The sequence below is a fragment of the Leucopleurus acutus genome (assembly GCF_964270905.1).
Source record: "Leucopleurus acutus genome assembly, chromosome: 2".
NCBI lineage: Eukaryota > Metazoa > Chordata > Mammalia > Artiodactyla > Delphinidae > Leucopleurus > Leucopleurus acutus.
The window spans coordinates 180,905,428-180,927,757 of NC_139143.1; the positions used below are offsets into that span (position 1 = coordinate 180,905,428).

Sequence of the window (22,330 nt, forward strand, 5' to 3'; positions counted from 1 at the left end):
CTACCTGCTCAGACCAAAACCCAGGGAGGAGAGGCATCTTTGATTCCATTCCTATACCTCCACCTCCCATGCATCAGCAAGTCCTGCCGATATGTACCCCTTTATCAAGTGTATGTACTGAGTTCTCGGTATGGACCAGATACTGTCAAGGCCTTCCCTGCTTCCCCTCTGGAGTCTCTCCCCCACCATTACTCTCCATCGCAGCTCTGTCTCCTTCCAGCCCTTTGTGTCTATGTGTTCATGTGTCTGAGGGCTGTCCTGTCGGATTCCCTGAGTGTCCTCCTCTCTATGTGTCAGTCTGTCCCAGGGCTGTCACGTCTGTCTCTCGGCGCCCCGCCCCTGCGTGCGCGTTGGGAGCGGCCTCGGACTACAAATCCCGGCAGCCCCCGCGGCGCGCGGGAGGACGTGGGGCCGCAGAGGGCGGGGCGGGGCTTGGCGGTGCGCAGAGCCTGACTGCGGCACCTTCGCCGCCGCTCCAGCCGCTGGGTCCTGCAGGTGTCCCGGGCCGCCCAGCTCCGCAGCGCCCCGCGCCCCCGGCCTTCCGCCTCGGCCCCGACCGCGGGGCATCGCGACGCCCGGGCCCGGCGATGAGCGCGAGGAGCCGCCATGAGCGCAGGTGAGCGCGCAGCCCCAGCCGACAGGAACCGGGCGCGGTCCCCGGACCGCCCGTCGTCGCATCTGTCGTGGGGGGAAACCCCCACCGCTGGGGCGCGGGCCGAGGGAGCGGCCCCCAGGACATCCCCGCGCCCGTGCCCTCCCCCTTCCCAGAGAGGCCAGGAGCCCGGGGATGGCACCGCGCAGAGCCGTCCGCTCCGCGCCTTCCTAAAGCCCTGGGAGAGGAAGCGCCTGGCGCCGCCGTGCGAAAGGATAATCCGGGGGCCGCGGTGGCGGGGCGCAGGGAAGTGTCCCCGCGCGGTGACGGATGTCCAGGTGGGGGAAGAGACGTGGAGGCCGCCGCATCCAGGGCCTCTGAGCGGTTGTTCCTCTTGGTTGAATGAATGAATGGGGTTGGAGAAGCCAGGGCTCCTGAGTCCCTGGATCGGAGTGCCCTGGGGCACAAATGCCACTCCTGATCCCCTGAGTCAGGCCCCCAGAGCAAGCCTGTTAGCACGCCGGTCCAGGGACCACACCCTCCATGTTACCTGTCCCAGGCCCTGTGTCTGGAGGCCACCCTTTCCAGAGTCTAATTCTACCTGCTGCAAAGGGTGCCAGCAGACCTCTCGCGTTTAGAAGGGTCTCATTTCCACGTGGGTCACTCAGAGCCTAGACCTCAGCCAAGGGCCACCAACGCTTGAGCATCTTCTCTGCAGCTGCAGACCCTTCATTCAGGTCTCTCCCTCCGGTCTCCCACCTTGCTCCCCCCCATCCCCCCCTCCAACTCTAGGGTGCACCCAGGGTGAGGAAGGGGAAAGGCTGAGGACATATGGTCCCTGGACTCCAGATCCAAAGATCAGGGAGCTCCTGGCAGATTATCCCTCACACTCAGCCTGGCCCAGGAGAGGAGCTTCTGGCCACAGGAGAAGCACAACAAGGGAGGAGGCAGCAGTGCTGCCCTGGGCCTCTGCCAGGTCATCAGGAGGAAACCCGTGCTTCCGCAGGAAACAAGAGATTCCCAAATGGCTTTGACGCCAGCCCCTCCGCTCTGCAGTACTCGTGGCATTGCCCCAGGGCCAGGGAGTCAGACTAGGTTCAAGTCTAATCTTGACCACTCAGAGCTGTGTGACTTTGGACATGTTAATCAACCTCTGTGCCTCATTTTAAATGGGAATCCTAATCCGTACTTTTGGAGAGGTGGCTGTGAGGATGAACTGAGAGGAATGTGTTCATTTAGACCCACTCATTTTCAGCTTCTCCCCTTGCAAGCTGTATGACCCTGGGCAAGGGATTTTGAAACTGTGTTCCTCAGTTTCCCCAACTGTAAAATGAGATGGTAATAGTCCCTCCCTCAGAGGGTTACGCGTGAAGATCAGTCGCGGTTATTCAGAAGACCAATGCAGTCAGTCATTTGTGAAAGTATTCTCCTCCCAAGCAGCTGGCCTGAGCTGGTGGTACCAGAAGAGATCAGACACTGCTCCGACCTTCCTGTGCCATCCCTGGGGAGACATCCCTGCCATCCCTTCTGAGTGTTTTGACAGATGTTCTGCAAGAGCATGCCCTGGGCTTGACCTTGCTGGGAGACTAGAGTGTTCCACAGATGTGACTGCCTCCTTCCCCAGGTTGACGGGGAGAGCATCCTTGTGAAATGATGGGTGTGTGATAGACACAAGGAAGAACTTCCAGAGGCAACATTGTTTAGGTCCTGGGGGAAGTGATCCAGTGAGGGCAGCTCCAGATGGTCTCTGGCAGGGCCCTTCAAGAAGAGGCTTGTCCCTCTGCACCTCCCAGCTGACCCAGAGGCAGGAGGTGGACACACGGACTCTTGCACCATTGCTCCCGTGCTCTGTTATGTCCGTGAGGTGTACAACCTTCATTCATTGGTTCATTCAATAAATGGTTCCTGAGTCCCAGCCACATGCCAGGCAGTGTGAGCAGGAGGGCGATGACACCTGTGCAAGCCTGATGTGTTAGTGTCAGTGGGTGGGGGTGAGGTGGGCAGAGAGGATTTTGGAGCAAGGCCCCTTCCAGCTGCGAGACAAATTGGTGGGCACACTGCCTCTCTCAAGGCTCAGTTTTCTCATCTGTAAAATGAGATAAGTTGCTTGATTGTTGCAGGAGGAAAGCAGATTGGCAGGAGCAAAGTGGCCCACGTGGGGTCAGTGCAGCACGCTGCAGTCCCATCCCCAGCACAGCTGCTGGCCTGAGGATTTGAAGGCCCGGGGAAGAGCTGTTGAGTGCACACAGGGGAGCAATGGCACAGCTGTGGGTTTTCAGACAGGGCAATGGGAATGTAGAGGGGAGCCTGAGAAATGGGTCAGAGTGGAAGCCACACCTCCTTGGCAGGGGAGCCAGCAATGCCCTCCTGTACAGGCCATGCTTCAGGAACTTCAGACACCCCATGTGCCAGCTACTTTGGGGTTATGATCCTAGAGATGGGAAACGGAAGCCTGGAGAGAGGCTGAGTCATTTGTGAGAGAGCCAGGAGCACAGTGACTGATGGGGACGACAGCGATGGCGCTGGTAGTGCCGTGGTTAAGAGCGTGGACGCTGCAGCCGCACTGCCTGGATCCACGTCCCACCGCGTGCTGGCTGTGTGGCCTTTGGGCAGCTTACTTCACCTCTCTGGGCCTGAGTTTCCTAATCTGTAAAATAGGGATAAAAGTAGTCCCCACTTCACAGTGGTGAGGAATGGATGAATCGATGTGTGTAAAGCCCTGAACGGTGCCTGGCCTGTGTCAGCCCCTGATAGCCCTGAGGTACTCTTTTTGTTGTTGTTTTTGTTTTTTGGCCGCACTGAGGGCTTGTGGGGGATCTTGTTCCCCAACCAGGGATCGAACCCATGCTCCCTGCAGTGGAAGCACGAAGTTCTAACCACTGGACCACCAGGGAAGTCCCCCCTAAGGTGCTTTTTTTCCTTACACCCCAGAAACTGCCCGACAAGAGCCCTAAAGGGGGTGAAACTATCCGCCCTGACCCACTCAAGGAGCAGGTCTCCAGGGCTGGTGAGGGGCTTCGGCAAGAAGGACAGCTGGGACTGTGGCCTTTTGAGGAGGGGACAAGAAAAGGGCTGGGGCTTGTTGGTGGCCAAGGACCTGAGAACCCAGGTTGCCAGACCGGGTCAGTTGCCCTGAATACCTGTGGTTCTGCCCCCCAAGACAGGATCCAGGGCGAGCCTCCCCCGCCCCTGCACAGCACACACACACCAGGGAGCAGAAGGGCCTCGGCTGTTGTCTGCGGGCTGTTGTCAGGAAGGGAAGGAAATCGTGCTCTGACAAGCCTCCCTCACAAGCTGGACTGGCCGGGACCAGAGAGCAGAAGGGACCACCCCTGGGGACCCAGGCTGAGGTCTCTGAGCCCCAGGGCAGAAGGCTGACCAGGCCTCCTGCCCTCTGGCTTTGAGACTTTACCGTTGGCCAGACACCAGGATGGTTGAGAGCTACAGGCTTCGTGTGTATGTGTGTGAGTTCCCCAGAGACCAGGCCCTTTCTGGAGCTGGTGGCAGCTCCGTATATTTTCTGAGTCACCCAGTGGACAGGGGAGGGATTGACCGTGGGTGGAGCTTGGGTTAATTTGGGTTTTGAGTCCTCTTGTTTGAAAGAGGCCTCAGGTGGCAGAGGGCATATGCCCTGTTGTCTGGAAGTGCCCACATTGGCCCCCAAAACACAAGATCTGGGCTCTGACTTCCTGGCTCCACCAGTTACCAGGGGGCCTTTGTGACTCTGAGCCTCGGTTCCCTCATTTGTACAAATGGGAAAAATAAGAGTCCCCTCATCGAGTTGCCAGAGGGTTAAATGAGCTAATTTGCGTGGAGGGTTAGAGCAGCTCTTGTCACCTGGGAAGGGCTTAATGGATATTGGCTGTTCTTATTATGGTAATTACCATAGTAATTATTATCACAGTCCTATGTGGAGATATGGGGGGCTGCGATAGGACAGAACAGACTCTGCGTGGTCTGATGGGAATTAAAACCCACCCTGGGACTTCCCTTGTGGCACAGTGGTTAAGAATCTGCCTGCCGATGCAGGGGACACGGGTTCGAGCCCTGGTCCAGGAAGATCCCACATGCTGCAGAGCAACTAAACCCATGCACCACAACTACTGAGCCTGCGCTCTAGAGCTGGCGAGCCACAATTACTGAGCCCGTGTGCCACAACTACTGAAGCCCATGCGCCTAGAGCCTGTGCTCCACAACAAAGAGAAGCCACCGCAATGAGAAGCCCACGCACCACAATGAAGAGTAGCCCCGGCTCGCCGCAACTGGAGAAAGCCCATGCACAGCAACGAAGACCCAGTGCAGCCAAAAAAAAAAAAAAAAAACCCCACCCTGGAGTCAGCCTGCCTAGGATTGTATCCTGACACTACCATGTACTTGGCTGTGTGATCTTGGGCAAGTTCCTTAACCTCTCTGAGCCTAATTTTCTCTGAGCCTAATTTTCTTCTATAAAAAGGGGATGGGGCTTCCCTGGTGGCGCAGTGGTTGAGAGTCCGCCTGCCGACGCAGGGGACGCGGGTTCGTGCCCCGGTCCGGGAGGATCCCACATGCCGCGGAGCGGCTGGGCCCGTGAGCCATGGCCGCTGAGCCTGTGCGTCCGGAGCCTGCGCTCCGCAGCGGGAGAAGCCACAGCAGTGAGAGGCCCGCGTACAGCTAAAAACAAAAGGGGATAATTATTGTGCTTACATGGCAAGGTCACTGAGTTAGCCATGTAAGAAGGACCAGGAGCAGAGCCCGCACGTAGTGGGGCCTCGGGAAATGTTGACTATCATGGTTGCTTTGGGGCTTGGAGAAGCTGCAGAAACCTAAGTGTGTGGGGACAGAACAGCTGAGGGGCTGGGGATGTTGTGACAGGCAGTTGCTTGGGACACCCTGGGCTTATTGGGTGGAACTTTCAGATCAGGCCTCTGCAGGGCTCTGGTTGGGGAGGAGGAGTAGGGAGCCCAGAAAACCAGCAGGTTGCCCCCCACCTTCCCTGCTTTCCCATCCCCCTTAGTGAACTTCTCCAGAGGCTCCTGGGAAACATGCAGATGCTCAGCACCGCTGCCATTGTGCCAGCAGGTCTGGGAGGGGCCCAGGCATCTTCATGTCTAACAGGTTCCCCAAGAGGTCCAGGGAGCACAGTTAGAGAAACCCTGACAGAGGCCATGAGCCCCACCCCGTCCCGGGCCCCAGAACACCCACTGCCTGCTTGCTCTGCTAGGACCGCAGCACTACAGCAGGGGAGGCAGTAGCAAAAAAAGAGTTTCTACAGTAGAGATGCCCACTGGTCTTCCCTGAGCCACAGTTTACCCATCTGTAAAATGGGGGTGATAGTGGGCCCTTCCTCACAGAAGGAACCTGTCAGCTGTTCAGCTGGGCCCTGGCACATAGCGGCTTCTCTCCTTGAGCCTTGGGGGCTTTCTCAGCTCAACCCTCCTCTCCAGCCCACCCCCAGTGACTGGGTTCTTCCTTCCTCCTTCCCCCATTTCACCTTCAGAGTGAAGCTGCCCCTTTCATGGCTGCCCTGACATTTTATCAGTCCATACTCGACTTCTCGGCATCTCCTCACTGCCAGGCCTGTGCTGGGCATGAAGGTTGAAAAAGGATGAGCAGGGACTTCCCTGGTGGTGCAGTGGTTAAGAATCCACCTGCCAATTCAGGGGACACAGGTTCGATGCCTGGTCCGGGAAGATCCCACATGCTGCGGAGCAACTAAGGCCATGTGCCACAACTACTGAGCCTGCGCTCTAGAGCCCGCGAGCCACAACTACTGAGCCTGCGCTCTAGAGCCCGCGAGCCACAACTACTGAGCCTGCACTCTAGAGCCCGCATGCCACTATTCCTGAGCCCACGCGCCACAACTACTGAAGCCCACACGCTCTAGGGCCCGCATGCCGCAACTACTGAGCCCGCATGTTGCAACTGCTGAAGCCCATGTGCCTAGAGCCTGTGCTCCGCAACAAGAAAAGCTACCACAATGAGAAGCCCGCGCACCGCAACGAAGAGTAGCCCCCCTGCCGCAACTAGAGAAAGCCCACGTGCAGCAAAGACCCAACGCAGCCAAAAATAAATTTTAAAAAATATAATAAATTAAAAATAAATAGGGCTTCCCTGGTGGCGCAGTGGTTGAGAGTCCGCCTGCCGATGCAGGGGACACGGGTTCGTGCCCCAGTCCGGGAAGATCCCACATGCCGCGCAGTGGCTGGGCCCGTGAGCCATGGCCGCTGAGCCTGCGCGTCCGGAGTCTGTGCTCCGCAACGGGAGAGGCCACAACAGTGAGAGGCCCGCGTACCGCAAAAAATAAATAAATAAATAAATAAAAATGACGTCTAAAAAAAGAAAAAGGATGAGCAGCCCTGTCCCTGCCCTCAGAGTGTAGACCAGATGGAACGTGGGACACAGAGCTCCCAGGAAGCTAATAGCTGGAGGTGTGTGGGGGTGCTCTTGAAGCCCAAAGTGCTCAACAGGCCCCGTCCCCCGACTCTGCGCCCACACTGAGTCAGAAATCGCCGGACACACAAGGAAACAAGGTCCTACGAGTGAGGACCCACAGGACAGCCCAGTAACAGACCCGTGAAGACTCGAGTTACTGGATTTATCAGACCAGATTTATAAAATGACTGTGCTTAAGTCGTGGTTAAAGAAAGAAGGAGGAGCCCCCCCAACCCCCCCCAATGACATTTCTCCCTCTGTCCACAGACAGCAGCCCGCTCGTGGGCAACACGCCCGCCGGTTATGGGACCCTGACGATAGAGACATCTATAGATCCCCTCAGCTCCTCAGTTTCATCCGTGGTACGTGGGCAGGGGAGGGGCAGGGGCAACTCCAGGTGGGGGTGGTACCCAGGCCCACCCAGATACCCTGGCTTCCTCCTCCAGCCCCCGCCCACCCCACTCCCTGGCCTGCTCTCACCCGTGTCCACAGAGGCTCAGCGGCTACTGTGGCAGTCCATGGAGGGTCATCGGCTATCACATCGTGGTCTGGGTGATGGCGGGGATCCCTCTGCTGCTCTTCCGATGGAAGCCCATGTGGCGGGTGCGGCTGCGGCTCCAGCCGTGCAGCCTGGCCCGTGCCGAAACCCTCGTTATCGAAATAAGAGACAAAGAGGTGAGAGACGGGCGAGCAGGGGCGAGCTTGGAGCTGGAGTGGGGTGGCGGTGGCTCAGGGTTGCGGGGCGGAGGGTGCTCGGGTTCTCAGCCCAACCTGGCCGCTGACGTTCTGTGGGACCTTACACAGGTGCTTCTCCTCCCTGGACCTCAGCTTTCCCATCTGAGCAGTGGGCAGACGGGACGGGGTGGGTGATTTCCGAGGAGGTCACCTCTATCCTTGATCCCTGCCTCCTCCAGCAGGGGCCACCTGGCTGTCGGGTGGGGCCGGGGAGGGGAGGGGTCTCTTCCAGGACTGAGTCCACACCTCCGTGTTCCAGGATAGTTCGTGGCAGCTCTATACTGTCCAGGTGCAGACTGAGGCCATCAGCAAAGACAGGTGAGGCAGCCCCATCGCCCCTTCCCAGGAGCCCCTGCTCCCCGTGCCCTCCCCCCGTGAAGGCTCTGATCCCGGGGCCTCCCATCCGAGAGAGGGAAGGTGGCTCTGTGGGGATGGGGAGGGGCTGGGGCAGCTCCCAGGGCTCCACGGTAACCCCACCCCCGTCCCCAGCCTGGAGCTGCCCCCACAGACCCAGGCGGAGGACGGCCGGAGCCAGGCAGCTGTGGGGACACTACCAGAGGGGACATGGAAGGACACCGCCCAGCTCCACAGGACCGAAGAGGCAGTAAGTGGACAGCTGGGTTCTGGACAAGTCCTTGCCTGTCTCTGGGCCTCAGATTCACACCCTGTACGATGGGGACTGGACTCCAGCTGTTCTCCGGGCGCCTCTGGTTCTCTCGTCCCAATCGTCCAGGATGCTGGCCGATCACCTTCTACCCCTCCATGCCTCTCCCGCCTCTTTTCTGTGCCATCGCCCTGCCGCCCCCCACACACTCCTCCTGGGGCCGCCTCCAGCCCACCTCTCCTCTCTCCCACCCAACAGCGGACGCTGCGCTACTACCTCTTCCGGGGCCAGCGCTATGTCTGGATCGAGACCCAGCAGGCCTTCTGCCGAGTCAGGTAGGGGTCAGGGCCGGCGACGCTACACCACGCCCACAGCGGGTGCTGCATTGGGCAGAGAAGGTGGCATGAGGTGGCCCAGCCTGGACTCCCCTCTCAGCTCTGTGCCTTGGCCCCCTCAACTCGCTGAGCCTGTCTGTAAATAGCTCATGAAGGGAATCCCGGCCTCCTAGGGTTGTTTCGAGGGTAAAGTATGTTACTGTCATGTAAGGCTTGGCACGGCACCTGGCCTGAGGTGGCAACACTGCTGTGAGTCAGACCGTAAGCTCTGGACTTGGACCTTCTGTTTGGCGTCTTGTACCTGCTCTGCCACCTACTAAGTGCTTGATAAATACGAGCTCAGCTTATGTCTTAGTTTGAGCCCCGAGAAGCAGACCTCAAGACGAGGATTCAAGTGCAGGGAATCTGTTTGCAAGGTGATGGCAGGAGACGTAGGGGAAGTGAGGCCGGGAAGAGAAGGCAGCCGGTGGAGGGGGCTTGACGTGGGCGCCTGGAGCACAGTCCCTTGGGGATCCCTTTGAGCCAGTGTAGAGCACGCACCTCAGGGTGCCGTCACCCAAGGAGTGAGGAAGCCAGGGGGTACGTACCCATCACCTTCCTACCGTTACCGGTTGCGGAATACATGAACTCTTGCACAACTTCGGCCTTCCTAGCTCACGGGCAGACCATGCTTATGCAGCCAGAAGCCCTCAAGCCAGGACAGGTGTTTCCAGTACGAGGCTGCACCGCACAGACGTGAATTCCAAGGGGGTGTGGGGAGGGCACCAACAGCCTCTGCTACGTGAGAGGAATAGCAAAACTCGCTGACGTGGGACTTCCCTGGTGGCGCAGTGGTTAAGAATCTGTCTGCCAACGGAGGGGACACAGGTTCGATCCCTGGTCCGGGAAGATCCCACATGCTGCAGAGCAGCTAAGCCCGTGCGCCACAACTACCGAGCCTGCGCTCTAGAGCCCACGAGCCACAACTACTGAAACCCCGCATGCCTAGAGCCCATGCTCCGCAACAAGAGAAGCCACTGCAATGAGAAGCCCGTGCACTGCAAAGAAGAGTAGCCCCCGCTCGCTGCAACTATAGAAAAGCCCGCCACAGCACTGAAGACCCAACGCAGCCAAAAAAAAAATTTAAAAAAATCGCTGACCTTTGTCACCTAGTAAGTGCCAGGAACCGTCCAAGCACTTTGCAAAACTTATCTCATTTAATCCACCCGTAGCCCCGTGAGGGAGATGCTGTCACCGTCTCCATCTTGGAGATGAGAAGTCTGAGGCCCAGAGAGGTTAAGTGACTTACCTAAGAAGGCATCATTGTAAAGAAAGCTCTAAACGTCACTATATAATAGCGACTGTTGTCACTGTTAAGTATTATCATCATCTCTCATCGTTTTTCCTGGGTGAGATGGTTTGGGGCCCGATCAGAGGAACAGAAGGAGAAGGTTAGGCCCAGAGTTCGTGAGGGACCAGCTTTCTCCCGGGAGCTCGGTGTGGCAGAGGTGGGCCAGGAGGGGTGGGGGGTGCAGAGCTCAGACCCCACCACCCACACGAGTGCCTCTCCCGTCCTCCCAGCCTGCTGGACCACGGCCGCACCTGTGACGACCTCCACTGCTCCAGCACCGGCCTCAGCCTCCAGGACCAAACCGTGAGGTGGGTGCTGCCCTGAGAGCTGGGGCCCCCTCTTTTGCCCTGCTGGGTGTGGCCTTCTTCCAGTCACCTGCCTTCTCTGGGCCTCAGTTTCCCCAGCTGGAAAGTAGGGCGCTCCATGACTGCTAGAGGGTCCAGCTGCCACGGCCCCTCCATCTGATGGCCCTGCCGCTTTTCCTCTTACAGGAAGACCATCTACGGCCCCAACGTGATCAGTGTACCAGTCAAGTCCTATCCCCAGCTGCTGGTGGACGAGGTAGGGCTGTCCCTGGGCCCCGCCCCAGCTCTGGCCTGAGCTGGCTGTGTGACCTGGGCCAGGGGCTTGCCCTCTCTGGGCCACCCTTACAGAGGCAGATAGTACCAGCTGTCCTCTTCTCCGTGGTGGAGAACTGTCTCAGAACCAGCCCCAGTCAGCTCAGGGAGAGGAATTGGAAGTTCTGGTCCAGGCTGGGACTGGGGCTTAGAGGCCAAGAGACAAACCCACACAGCCTGGGCTCCTGCTATGTGCCAAGCGCCAGGCTCCAGAGTCTGGGTCCTTTCCGTGCATTGCCCACTTTCACGCTCCAACAGCCTCGTGGTAGGGACATTCCGTTCACACATGAAGAACTGGAGCTACAGAGTGGGGGACGTGGCATGGCCAAGGTCACATGGGGACAAAGGGAAGCCAGTGACCTGGACACACCTAGAGTACACTGCTAACATCCCAGCCCTCTGAGCCAGGGGCAGACACCTGTGAGGCAGAGAGGAGGCCTTGGAGTCTGGCCTGATGTAAACTCTAGTCGGCCACCTGGGAGCTGTGTGGTTTTAGGCAAGTGACTTAACCCTTCTGTGCCTCAGTTTCCTCAGCTGTAAAATGAAGCTGATGGTAGCATCTGCCCTGTGGAATTGTCCTCACCATCGTATGGCATTTAGATGATGTGCTTAGCAGGGGCCTGGCGTGTAAACACCCGTGTGTCCTCCTTAGAGCAAAGAAGCTGCTGGCTCAAGGGACATCTGGACAGGACTGACCAGGAGACAGGCCTGGCTTTAGTCCTTCGGCAACTGCCGGGCCCTCTGCTTCCGTGGGCACAGGAGGCCCAGCCTGCGGCTGGGCTGCCCTGGGGGACCTGGGCCCTGACGCTGCCTCCCCGCCCCTCCCCCAGGCACTGAACCCCTACTATGGGTTCCAGGCCTTCAGCATCGGGCTGTGGCTGGCTGACTACTACTACTGGTACGCCCTGTGCATCTTCCTCATCTCCATCGTCTCCCTCTGCGTGTCGATACACAAGACCAGAAAGGTGTGCGGTGTGAGGCGGATGGGACAGGGCAGGCGGTGTCCGAGGAGACCTCCGCCCACCCACTCCCTGCTTGTCCCCCTGCCCACAGCAAAGCCAGACTCTGAGGGACATGGTCCAGCTGTCTGTACAGGTGTGCGTGTGCCGGCCTGGGGGAGGTGAGAGGCTGGGGGAAGTGAGAGGTGCGGGAGGGAGGGAGGCTGGGGGAGGTGAGAAGCTGGGGTGGAAGGGAGGCTGGGGGAGGCGAGAAGCTGGGGGTGGAAGGGAGGCTTGGGAGGGAGGGAGGCTGGCTGGGGGAGGTGAGAGGCTGGGGGAGGGAGGGAGGGAGGCTGGGGGAGGTGAGAGGCTGAGTGAGGGAGGGAGGCTGGGGGAGGGAGAGAGGCTAGGGGAGAGACGAAGGCTGGGGGAGGCAGTGGGGGAGTCCCCTTCAGGCTATACTGAGGCCCCTGCTTGCCCGAAGAGGAGGAATGGGTCGACTCCAGTGAGCTCGTGCCGGGAGACTGCCTGGTGCTGCCCCAGGAGGGGGGGCTGATGCCCTGCGATGCTGCCCTGGTGGCTGGCGAGTGCATGGTCAATGAGAGCTCTCTGACAGGTCAGTTCCTGCCCCTGGCCAGCAGCCTCCCATCCCCCCTGCCGGGCCCCTGAGCCTCTCTGCCTTGTGTCAGAACTTTTAGATGGAGTTCTCTTTTCCCTTTGCTCAGGTAACAGTCCCGGCCTCAGCAGGTCCTACCCCTGCAGATGCTGGGTGAGGCACTGCTACTCTTTGCCAGGCAGCGAGCTCAGGGCTTTACAGAGGTTAAGCCCTCTCGTGTCAATATCTTATTTGAACTATAAAAGTAACACAGCTCGTTACAAAATAACTCCAACAGAAGGAGAACACCGGCCCCCACCCTGGCCCCCCACGCTGCCCATGCTGTATGCTCACAGCTCTTTCTGGCTCCCCTGAGAGCTGGTTCCTGGAAACTGGCTGCACACGTCCCAGGATTGTCTCACTGTGTCTGTGTGTTTTGCCCTCTCTGAGCCTCAGTGTACCTCTCTGTAAAACGGGGGCAGTGATTTCTTCACACACAGTTACAAGCGTTAAATGAGACCTGGGGCTTCCGTAACAGTTCTAGGCATAAGGCTTGGTCTTGTTGGTGGGAGGGACCAGCATGGGCCTCATACCACATCCCTCCCAGGGGAGAGCGTTCCAGTGCTGAAGACCGCCCTGCCGGAGGGACCGGTGCCCTACTTCCCAGAGACCCACCAGCGGCACACGCTCTTCTGTGGGACCCTCATCTTGCAGGCCCGGGCCTTTGTAGGACCCCATGCCCTGGCAGTGGTGACCCAGACAGGTAACGAGTCTGGGAAGTGGGGAGGGATGCTGGGCCCAGCACCTAGAAGACAGGTGACACAGAGCCGGGCAGGACCCACCTCTACCACTGCCCTGCTGTGCGACTCAGGCACGTCCCACCCCTACTTGGGATTGGCTGGAGTGGGCAGGGACGGGGCAAGAAGGAAGGAGCGCATCCCTTAAGAAGAGAGCAGTGCTGTACATCTCCAGCAGGCCCCTGCCACATGTGAAAGGGACCCAGTGTGTCACCAGATTTGACATTTTTCAGCGAAAGACACACATCTGGATTTTAAGTGAAACCACCCAGTTTGTAGATGGTACTATTAATTCCTTATTTACTAAGCTTATGAAGGCTGGGCAAGGCCTGTGGCCGTCCCGTGTGACCGCCACACTGGGTGATTGCTGACCCCAGGAGCGTCATGCCTTACAACCTCAGAGGTGTGGGTGGTGTGGGGGAGGGGTGGGGTCATCCTGACCCTCAGCTTCCCCTGCCTCAGTCTCCCCATCTCCTCCCAGGGTTCTGCACGGCTAAAGGGGCCCTGGTGAGCTCCATCCTGCATCCCCGGCCCATCAACTTCAAGTTCTATAAACACAGCGTGAAGTTTGTGGCTGCCCTCTCCGTCCTGGGTGAGTGGCCCCCCGCACCCCACTTTGCCAGTGGCCCCCGGAGCCCCGTCCCCAGTCCCGCTGAGCCCCTTGCTGTCTCCTCAGCTCTCCTCGGCACCATCTACAGCATCTTCATCCTGCACCGCAACCACGTAAGCCTTGGGGGCCGGGCGGGGGCTGCCACTGGGGGCCCAGGGCCCACCCGGCCTGGCCCTTGGCATTCACAGTGCCCCCTGCCAGGTGCCTCTGGACGAGATCGTGATCCGGGCTCTGGACCTGGTGACGGTGGCAGTGCCGCCCGCCCTGCCTGCCGCCATGACTGTGTGCACGCTCTACGCCCAGAACCGGCTGCGGAGCCAGGGCGTCTTCTGCACCCACCCGATGCGCATCAACCTGGGGGGCAAGCTCCGGCTGGTGTGTTTCGACAAGGTGGGGGCCGTGGGGTGGGGGACACGGCCAGGCCCCCCACACCCACATCCCTCATTCAGCAACGTTGACTGAGGGCTTGCTGAGCCCAGAGCCCCGCCGCCTGCCCGTGCACCCCTGCTGCGGACACTGGCCACTGCCAGGTCCTGTCCTGGGAAGGAAACACTCAGAGGCACCCTCTCCCCCAGCTCCCACCTGCATCAAGCTCACAGTCTGGAGCATGAAATGTCTAAACTCATTTCATTTGTTTGTTTGAGAACCACTGAGGGCCTGCTGGGTACCCAGGGCTGCTGTCAACACTGGGGATCCAGCAGTGACCCACACAGAGATGTCCCCACCACCATAATGAGTGAACCAGGGGCCACAGAGCTGCAGATGGTGATGGGTTCTGGGGAGGAAGCAAATGGGGTATGTGATGGGTGGTACATGGGGGTCACTCCCTTAGAGGGCAGTCAAGGAAGGCTCCTGTGGTCCCTTGGTGACCTCTGAGGGGTGGACCACACTGAGAGGAGAGCAGGGCTGGCAAGGTGGAGGGGAAGAAGTAGAGTGGCTCATGGCTCCTTGGAGGAACAGAGCGGTGTGCCTGGGGCTCGGGGAACAGCAGGGAGGGGGGCAAGATGAAACGGGCAGAGCCCTGATCCATCAGAGGCGGGTGGGCCCTGGTGTGGAGCTTGGACGTTATTTAAACTGAAAGGGTGGGGCTTGGTCGTCTTCGCAGAGCTCCCAGGCCAGCGAAGGGGCCAGACTGTAACTGAGCCACTGGAATATGGTATGGGAAAGGCAGGCATCCGTTCACTCATTCATTCACTCATTCATTCATTCATTACACCGAGAGCTGTACATGGCCAGGCCCTCTTCTTGGTACCACAGTGAACAAATGATGGAGTAGTAAAGAGGCCCTGGGCGGGAACCCCAAGCAAGCACTCCCCGACCCGACTGCAGGGTTAAAGAAGACTCCCTGGGGAATGACGCCAGACCAAGAAGCACCGCGGGCTGGGGAGGACAGCCTGGCAGAGGGACCTGCTTGAACAAAGGTCCAGCTCTGGCTCCTGGGGTTCCCATGGGCCCCGCCTGGCCAGGGGTGTGGGCGCCCACCGCAGCAGGGCGCAGCTCACCCCAGGACTCATCACTGGCCCGCCCGCTTCTTGCCCCCTGCAGACGGGCACACTCACAGAGGACGGCTTGGACGTGATGGGTGTGGTGCCCCTGAAGGGGCAGGAGTTCCTGCCACTGGTCCCAGAGCCCCGCCGCCTTCCCATGGGGCCCCTGCTCCGGGCACTGGCCACCTGCCACACCCTCAGCCGGCTCCGGGACACCCCAGTGGGTGACCCCATGGACCTCAAGATGGTGGAATCTACTGGCTGGGTGAGGAGGCCGAGCCCTAACTAAGCCCACCCAGTCTTCATTCTAGGACCTCCAGGGGGCGTCTCTATCATGCCCACCACCGAGAATAACAATGGCCAAGGCCTAGTGCTGAGCACCTACCCTGTGCCAGCGCTCTGTTGCACGGGCCTCGTCTCATGTACTGCTCCCCATAGCCCCAGGGAGGTAGCTTCAAACCTGCTTCACGAAGGAAACTGAGGCTGAGGGCCATTTGGAATAACTTGTCCAAGGTCACCCAGCGGCTTGTAAATGGCAAAGCCAGAGTTTGAACTTGGGTCCTCCCAACTCCAAAGCGCACATTCTTGACTTCTGTTCTCTCTAGTCTCCCATGAAGGAAGTCCTCCATGAGTTTAACTTGAGTGTCTCCCACTGCCTCTCTCCACGGGCCAAGGATTGGCTGCCCCAGGCCAAGCCAGCACCCGGCCCCTCGATGCCAGTGTTCTCTGCCTGCCTCGCAGGTCCTGGAGGAGGGATCGGCTGCAGACTCGACATTTGGGACCCAGGTCTTGGCGGTGATGAAACCCCCGCTTCAGGAGCTCCACCTGCAGGGCATGGTGAGCTGAGGGGGTGCCTGTGGGGCGTGGGCTGGGAGAGGTGGGCTCCACAGGCCAGCCCCTCAGCTGCCCCCCAACCCTACAGGAGGAGCCCCTGGTGCCGGTCAGCATCCTCAGCCACTTCCCCTTCTCATCGGCTCTGCAGCGCATGAGCGTGGTGGTGGCGTGGCCGGGGGCGGCTCGGCCCGAGGCCTGCGTCAAGGGCTCCCCCGAGCTGGTGGCAGGCCTCTGCGACCCCAAGACAGGTGAAGGGGGAGGGCCCCAGAGTCTGCAGGTCGGCACTGGCACGGAATGGGGTGGGCGCCCGGCCCGTGTCGCTGCCTCCACCTCCCCGTCCCAGTGACACCTGCCTCTCCCTGGCAGTGCCCACCGACTTCTCCCAGATGCTGCAGAGCTACACAGCTGCTGGCTACCGCGTGGTGGCCCTCGCCAGCAAGCCGCTGCCCATCGCACCCAACATGGAAGCAGCTCAGCAACTGACAAGGTGGGCCCTGGGCACTGAGCCTACGGCCTCGCGAGGGCAGAGCGGGGCAGAGCCCAGGGCCGATGCCCCTGCCCAGTGGCTGGGGAAGGGGTCGTGGCCACTGCATGGCCTCTGACCCGGGTCTGCCCACCCCCCAGGGACACAGTGGAGTGGCAGCTGAGCCTCCTGGGGCTGCTAGTCATGCAGAATCTGCTAAAGCCACAGACGACACCCGTCATCCAGGCTCTGCGGAGGACCTGCATCCGCACCGTCATGGTGACAGGTACCGGCAGGGCCTGGGTTAGGCGGGCAGAATCTACCCCATCCCGGGCAGAGATAAGGGTGCCTGGCGTCCCTTCCCGGGGCATCTCTTTGGGCCCCTGCCTCAGGCCTGGTCCTTTCCAGACATTTCAGGTATCTTCACAGTCTCCCTCCTGAGTGATCATTGTCACCCCAGTTGACAGATGAGGAAAGTGAGGCTCAGAGGAGTAGAGTGAGTTCCAAAGAGTCTGGGGCTGGTGTTGGACAGCCCGGGTTCCAGCTCAGCTGCTGGTGACCTCTCCCCAAGTTCCAGTTTCCAACTCTGAGAAATGGGGGAAGTTAGGTCAGCCTCAAAGGTTGTGACAATTTCATGGAGCAAGAAAAGAAAGATTCAGGGGACTTTCCTGGCGTCCAGGGGTTAAGACTCCTCGCTTCCAGTGCAGGGGGCACGGGTTCGATCCCTGGTCAGGGGACTGAGGTCCCACATGCCGCATGGCGTGGCCAGAAAAAAGGTGTATGTAGAACTCCAACCCAGGCTCCCGGTTTCTCCTAAGATCTTTGATCCCTGGTTTTATAGACAAGGAAACCCAGGTTCAGAGACACTGATACCCTGCCTGAGCTCACTGAGCCAGTCGTGGCAGACGGATTCTGTCCGGCCTCAATTTCCGCATCTATACGTGTCAGGGTGAGGATGGCCCCCTCAGTAGCAGCTGGACCCTGACCTTGCCCCATACCCCCAGGGGACAACCTGCAGACGGCGGTCACCGTGGCCCAGGGCTGCGGCATGGTGGGCCCCCAGGAGCGCCTGGTCATCGTTCACGCCAACCCGCCTGAGCGGGGCCAGCCTGCCTCCCTCGAGCTTCTGCCAGTGGAGTCCTCTGCAGCCGTGAACGGGGCTCAGGTGAGGCTGACCCCGAGTTCCGCCACAGACCCCACCCATGACCCCACCCCTGTGTCAGCTGTCCCGGGCCCCAGCTCTCAGGGTGGGCAGGGGGAGCTCAGCTGAGCTTCCCGGGCCCCCAGGATCCTGACCAGGCTGCAAGCTACACCATGGAGCCAGACCCCCGATCCAGCCACCTGGCCCTCAGCGGGTCCACCTTTGGTGTCCTTATGAAGCACTTCCCCAAGCTGCTGCCCAAGGTAGGGCTGCCCCGGACCTCCCTGGTCGCCCCACGCCTCGCCATGCTCTGCTCCCTCCTCTTGGCTGCCTCAGCCCCTCCCCTGTCTCCCTGTGCTCCCAGGTCCTGGTCCAGGGCACCGTCTTTGCCCGCATGGCTCCCGAGCAGAAGACAGAGCTGGTGTGTGAACTGCAGAAGCTTCAGTGAGTGCCTGTGGGGGAGGGGCCTGCGGGGGCCCAGCTGGCCCATATGTCCCTGCTTCCCACCCCAGGCGTTCAGGAGCCATCAGCCTCAGAGAGCCCAGCAGGCACCCCCGGGTCTGTCCTGCTGACCGTAGTACACCACCCTCAGTATCTGCGGGGGATTGGTTCCGAGAGTCCCCGCAGATACCAGCGTCCACAGATGCCCGAGTCCCTTATGTAAAATGGCGTGGTATAGTCGGCTCTCTGTATCCATGGATACAGACCCCGTGGATACAGACCCTGTGGATACGGACCCTGTGGATACGGACCCTGTGGCCACTGTAATTGCACCTATTTACTGAGCACCTACTGCGTACCATTTACTGAGCATTTCCCAGGCACCCGGCGGGCAGTCGGGATGCAGCCGTCCCCGGGTTCTGCCAGCCGGCCCGGGAGGTGGGTGGGCCATTTCGCAGCTGAGGAGGGCCCTCCCGGGCTCAGAGGCAGCACGTGAGTCTGGGCCACGCCTGCCCTCCCCTCTCCGGCAGGTACTGTGTGGGCATGTGTGGGGATGGCGCCAACGACTGCGGGGCCCTGAAGGCGGCTGACGTGGGCATCTCGCTGTCCCAGGCCGAGGCCTCAGTGGTCTCGCCCTTCACCTCGAGCGTGGCCAACATTGAGTGTGTGCCCATGGTCATCAGGTGAGGCGGGCAGGGGCCTGGTGGGGGGCGGGGTCTCGGCAGGGCCCGTCAGCCGGCCTGGGCCCCCTCATGCCCATACCCGCTCCCCAGGGAAGGTCGTTGTTCCCTGGACACGTCGTTCAGCGTCTTCAAGTACATGGCCCTGTACAGCCTGACCCAGTTTATCTCTGTCCTGATCCTCTACACGGTGAGTATCTGCAGGCCCCATGCCGGGCCCGGGGCGAGGACCTCAGCAGCGCGGTGAGGAGGCCGGCAGGCTCTGGCGGCGACAGCGTGGCCTCAAATCTTGCTCCAGCCGCGTGGCTTAGGCGCTCCGGAGCCTCGGCCGTGAGGCTTGTCTGAGATGATGAAAGCACTGAGCAGCTGGTGCACAGTAGGTCCTCAGAAACGGGAGCAGCTGTCCTGTGCTAGCGTTTCATCCCTGTCCTCTGGGAGTTCCCCATCTTCAGGGGGGCCTGAGACAGAGCCCAGGCAGGGGCGAAGGAGGCAGAGGCAGGAGTGGGACACCCGAGGCCTCTGCCCCTTTCCCATGAATCCGCCCATTCCCCGCTCACCCTAATCAGACCTCGACTGTGCCTCCGGCCTCCTGTCCAAAGGGTATCACCCACTCCTCTGCTCAGAGCATGCGTTGCTCGCCCGCACTGGAAACAGGTGACGCCATGGGGCACTGCAGGCCTTGCGCCAGCTTTTGTCCCTGTGTCCACCTTAAACCTGAGGGCAGGAACTGTGTGTCCTCCAGAAACCTTGGGGCTCCACAAGGCAGAGCCTCAGCCTCCCTCTCAGGCCGGTAGTTCCCATCAGGTCAGCAGGGATGCCTTCTCCCTCAGACGGGGAGAGGGGCTTCCTGAAGGCAGGGCCGTGTCTCCTTCATCAGATTGGGAGTTCCCAGAGGCAGGAGGGTGCTGTCTGCCCATCAAGTTACAGGGCAAGAAAACAGCTTCCCCATCAGACTTCTTAAGGGCAGGGCTGGTGCCTGTCCCATCAGACTAGGAGCTATCCTCCCCTCCGCCCTCCCTCCCTGCCGGCAGGTCAACACCAACCTGGGCGATGTGCAGTTCCTGGTCATCGACCTGGTCATCACCACCACGGTGGCGGTGCTCATGAGCCGCACGGGGCCGGCGCTGGCTCTGGGTCAGGCGCGGCCGCCGGGGGCCCTGCTCAGCGTGCCCGTGCTCAGCAGCCTGCTGCTACAGGTGGCCCTGGTGGCCAGCGTGCAGCTGGGGGGCTACTTCCTGACCGTGGCCCAGCCCTGGTGAGTAGCAGGGAGCTCACCCCAGATCCCACCCATGCCCCGTCCTCCTCACCCCCGCTCCCTGACTCCCGGTCCCTGTGCTCCCAGGTTCGTGCCTCTGAACAGGACGGTACCCGCACCAGACAACCTGCCCAACTATGAGAACACGGTGGTCTTCTGTCTGTCCAGCTTCCAGTACCTCATCCTGGCCATGGCCGTGTCCAAGGGGGCGCCCTTCCGCCGGCCGCTCTACACCAATGGTGCTGCTGTGCTGGGGGTGGGATGTGCTGGGGGGGGTAATGGAGGGGAGGGGGGATGAGAGCCGGGGGGGGATGTGATGGAGGGAGGGGGGATGAGATGGAGGGAGGAGGGATGAGATGGAGGGGGGATGAGATGGAGGGGAGGGGGGATGAGATGGAGGGGAGGGGGGATGAGATAGAGGGAGGGGGGATGTGATGGGGGGATGAGATGGAGAGGGGGATGAGGTGGAGGGAGGGGGATGAGATGGAGGGAGGGGGGATGTGATGGAGGGAGGGGGGATGAGATGAAGGGAGGGGGGATGAGATGAAGGGAGGGGGGATGTGATGGAGGGGGGATGAGATGAAGGGAGGGGGGATGTGATGGAGGGAGGGGGGATGAGATGAAGGGAGGGGGGATGTGATGGAGGGAGGGGGGATGTGATGGAGGGAGGGGGGATGAGATGGAGGGAGGGGGGATGAGATGGAGCGAGGGGGGATGTGATGGAGGGAGGGGGGATGAGATGGAGGGGAGGGGGATGAGATGGAGGGAGGGGGGATGAGATGGAGGGAGGGGGGATGAGATGGAGGGGGGGGATGAGATGAAGGGAGGGGGGATGTGATGGAGGGAGGGGGGATGAGATGGAGGGGAGGGGGATGAGATGGAGGGAGGGGGATGAGATGGAGGGAGGGGGGATGAACTGGAGGGAGGGGATGAGATGGAGGGAGGGGGGATGAGATGGAGGGAGGGGGGTGTGATGGAGGGAGGGGGGATGTGATGAGGGAGGGGGGATGAGATGGAGGGGAGGGGGGATGTGATGAGGGAGGGGGGATGAGATGGAGGGGAGGGGGATGAGATGGAGGGGAGGGGGGATGAGATGGAGGGGAGGAGGGATGAGATGGAGGGGGGGATGAGGTGGAGGGAGGGGGATGAGATGGAGCGAGGGGGGATGTGATGGAGGGAAGGGCTGTGGGGCTGGTGCCTGTGGGGTCCCGTCGGGCACGGGTGTGAGTGTGCGGGGCTCCCTGGCTGACGGACTCCCCCACCCCCAGTGCCCTTCCTGCTGGCCCTGGTGCTCTTGGGCTCTGTCCTGGTGGGCCTTCTCCTGGCCCCCGGCCTGCTGCAGGGGCTGCTGGCGCTGAGGAGCATCGCCGACACCTACTTCAAGCTGCTGCTGCTGGGCCTGGTCGCCTTCAACTTCGTGGCGGCCTTCATGCTGGAGGTGGGGCCCGCCCCGCGCTGGGGTGGCAGGGGGCTCCAGGGGGTGGGACTCAGCCACAGCTGCCCCCTGCGCCCTCCCTGTCCCCGGCAGAGCATGCTGGACCAGTGCCTCCCAGGCTGCCTGCGGTGGCTCCGGCCCAAACGGGCCTCCAAGAAGCGCTTCAAGCAGCTGGAGCAGGAGCTGGCCGAGCAGCCCTGGCCACCGGCCGCCGGGCCCGGGAGGTAGCGCAGGCCCGCCGGCCGGCACCCTAAACACTGGATCTCCCTGCTTCTGAGCCATCGGCCAGGACCCATCTCCAGAGACACCACTGCCATCGCTCCTGCAGCCCTGAGGTTGGCGGTTGTCACACTCATGTCCCACGTCTGCCCGGCCCAGCCTTCCCTGCCCCCGCCTGGGGAGATGCTAACTACCCTTGTCCCCCACTTTGGACGCCCCATGTAGAGACAGCGGCCACCACCGCACTCAGAGCCACTGTCAGTGGAGCAAATAAAGTCATAATATTTTCCTGCCTCGGCCTGCCTGATACCACTGACCTGGGTGCCCCTGGCACGTGTCTGCTCCCGGCATCCGCTGATTTTTCAGATCATGTTGGACAGCTCCCCTCTCTGAGCCTCTGTTTCCTCATCTGACAGTCATATCTCCAGGTTGAGCACATGCCCGGTGCTCCGTTCAGCATTTTATAGGCATCATCATTTAATCCTTATAACTGTGCAGTACTGCCCCCGCCTTTTTTATTTTTATTTTTGGCCGCACCGCATGGCTTGCAGGACCTTAGTTCCCTGACCAGGGATCAAACCCGGGCCTGTGGCAGTGAAAGCACTGAGTCTTAACCACTGGACGGCCAGGGTATTCCCCGTCCCCCTTTTACAGATATGGAAACTGAGGCTGAGAGGTCACGCAGGTAGTCAGAGCTGGGACCAGATTGCTTTGACTCCAGAGTCCACACTCTTAACCGTCCTACCCTCCTGCAGGGGCAGGAGAGAACGGGCTTGACTCAAGCCCATCGAGTCAGCACCTAGTCAGCTTG

The 22,330-nt window shown here is 60.6% G+C and overlaps 1 protein-coding gene across 1 annotated transcript; it reads left to right on the forward strand.

Annotated features, from left to right (window-relative positions):
* Window positions 1-494: 494 nt before the first annotated feature.
* ATP13A2 (ATPase cation transporting 13A2) lies at window positions 495-21,528 on the forward strand (the record flags this gene model as incomplete). Its single annotated transcript, XM_082833006.1, has 29 exons — window positions 495-616; window positions 7,271-7,365; window positions 7,496-7,678; window positions 7,998-8,056; window positions 8,228-8,342; window positions 8,601-8,677; window positions 10,238-10,315; window positions 10,499-10,568; window positions 11,455-11,589; window positions 11,678-11,744; window positions 12,047-12,178; window positions 12,765-12,920; window positions 13,436-13,546; window positions 13,631-13,677; window positions 13,766-13,954; window positions 15,110-15,316; window positions 15,793-15,888; window positions 15,974-16,133; window positions 16,252-16,372; window positions 16,510-16,634; window positions 17,353-17,513; window positions 17,636-17,752; window positions 17,854-17,933; window positions 18,461-18,613; window positions 18,704-18,800; window positions 19,642-19,865; window positions 19,953-20,104; window positions 21,134-21,303; window positions 21,394-21,528. The coding sequence occupies exons 1-29, from the start codon at window positions 607-609 to the stop codon at window positions 21,526-21,528; spliced, it is 3,522 nt and encodes a 1,173-aa protein (XP_082689132.1). The 5' UTR covers window positions 495-606.
* Between the last annotated feature and the right edge of the window lie 802 nt (window positions 21,529-22,330).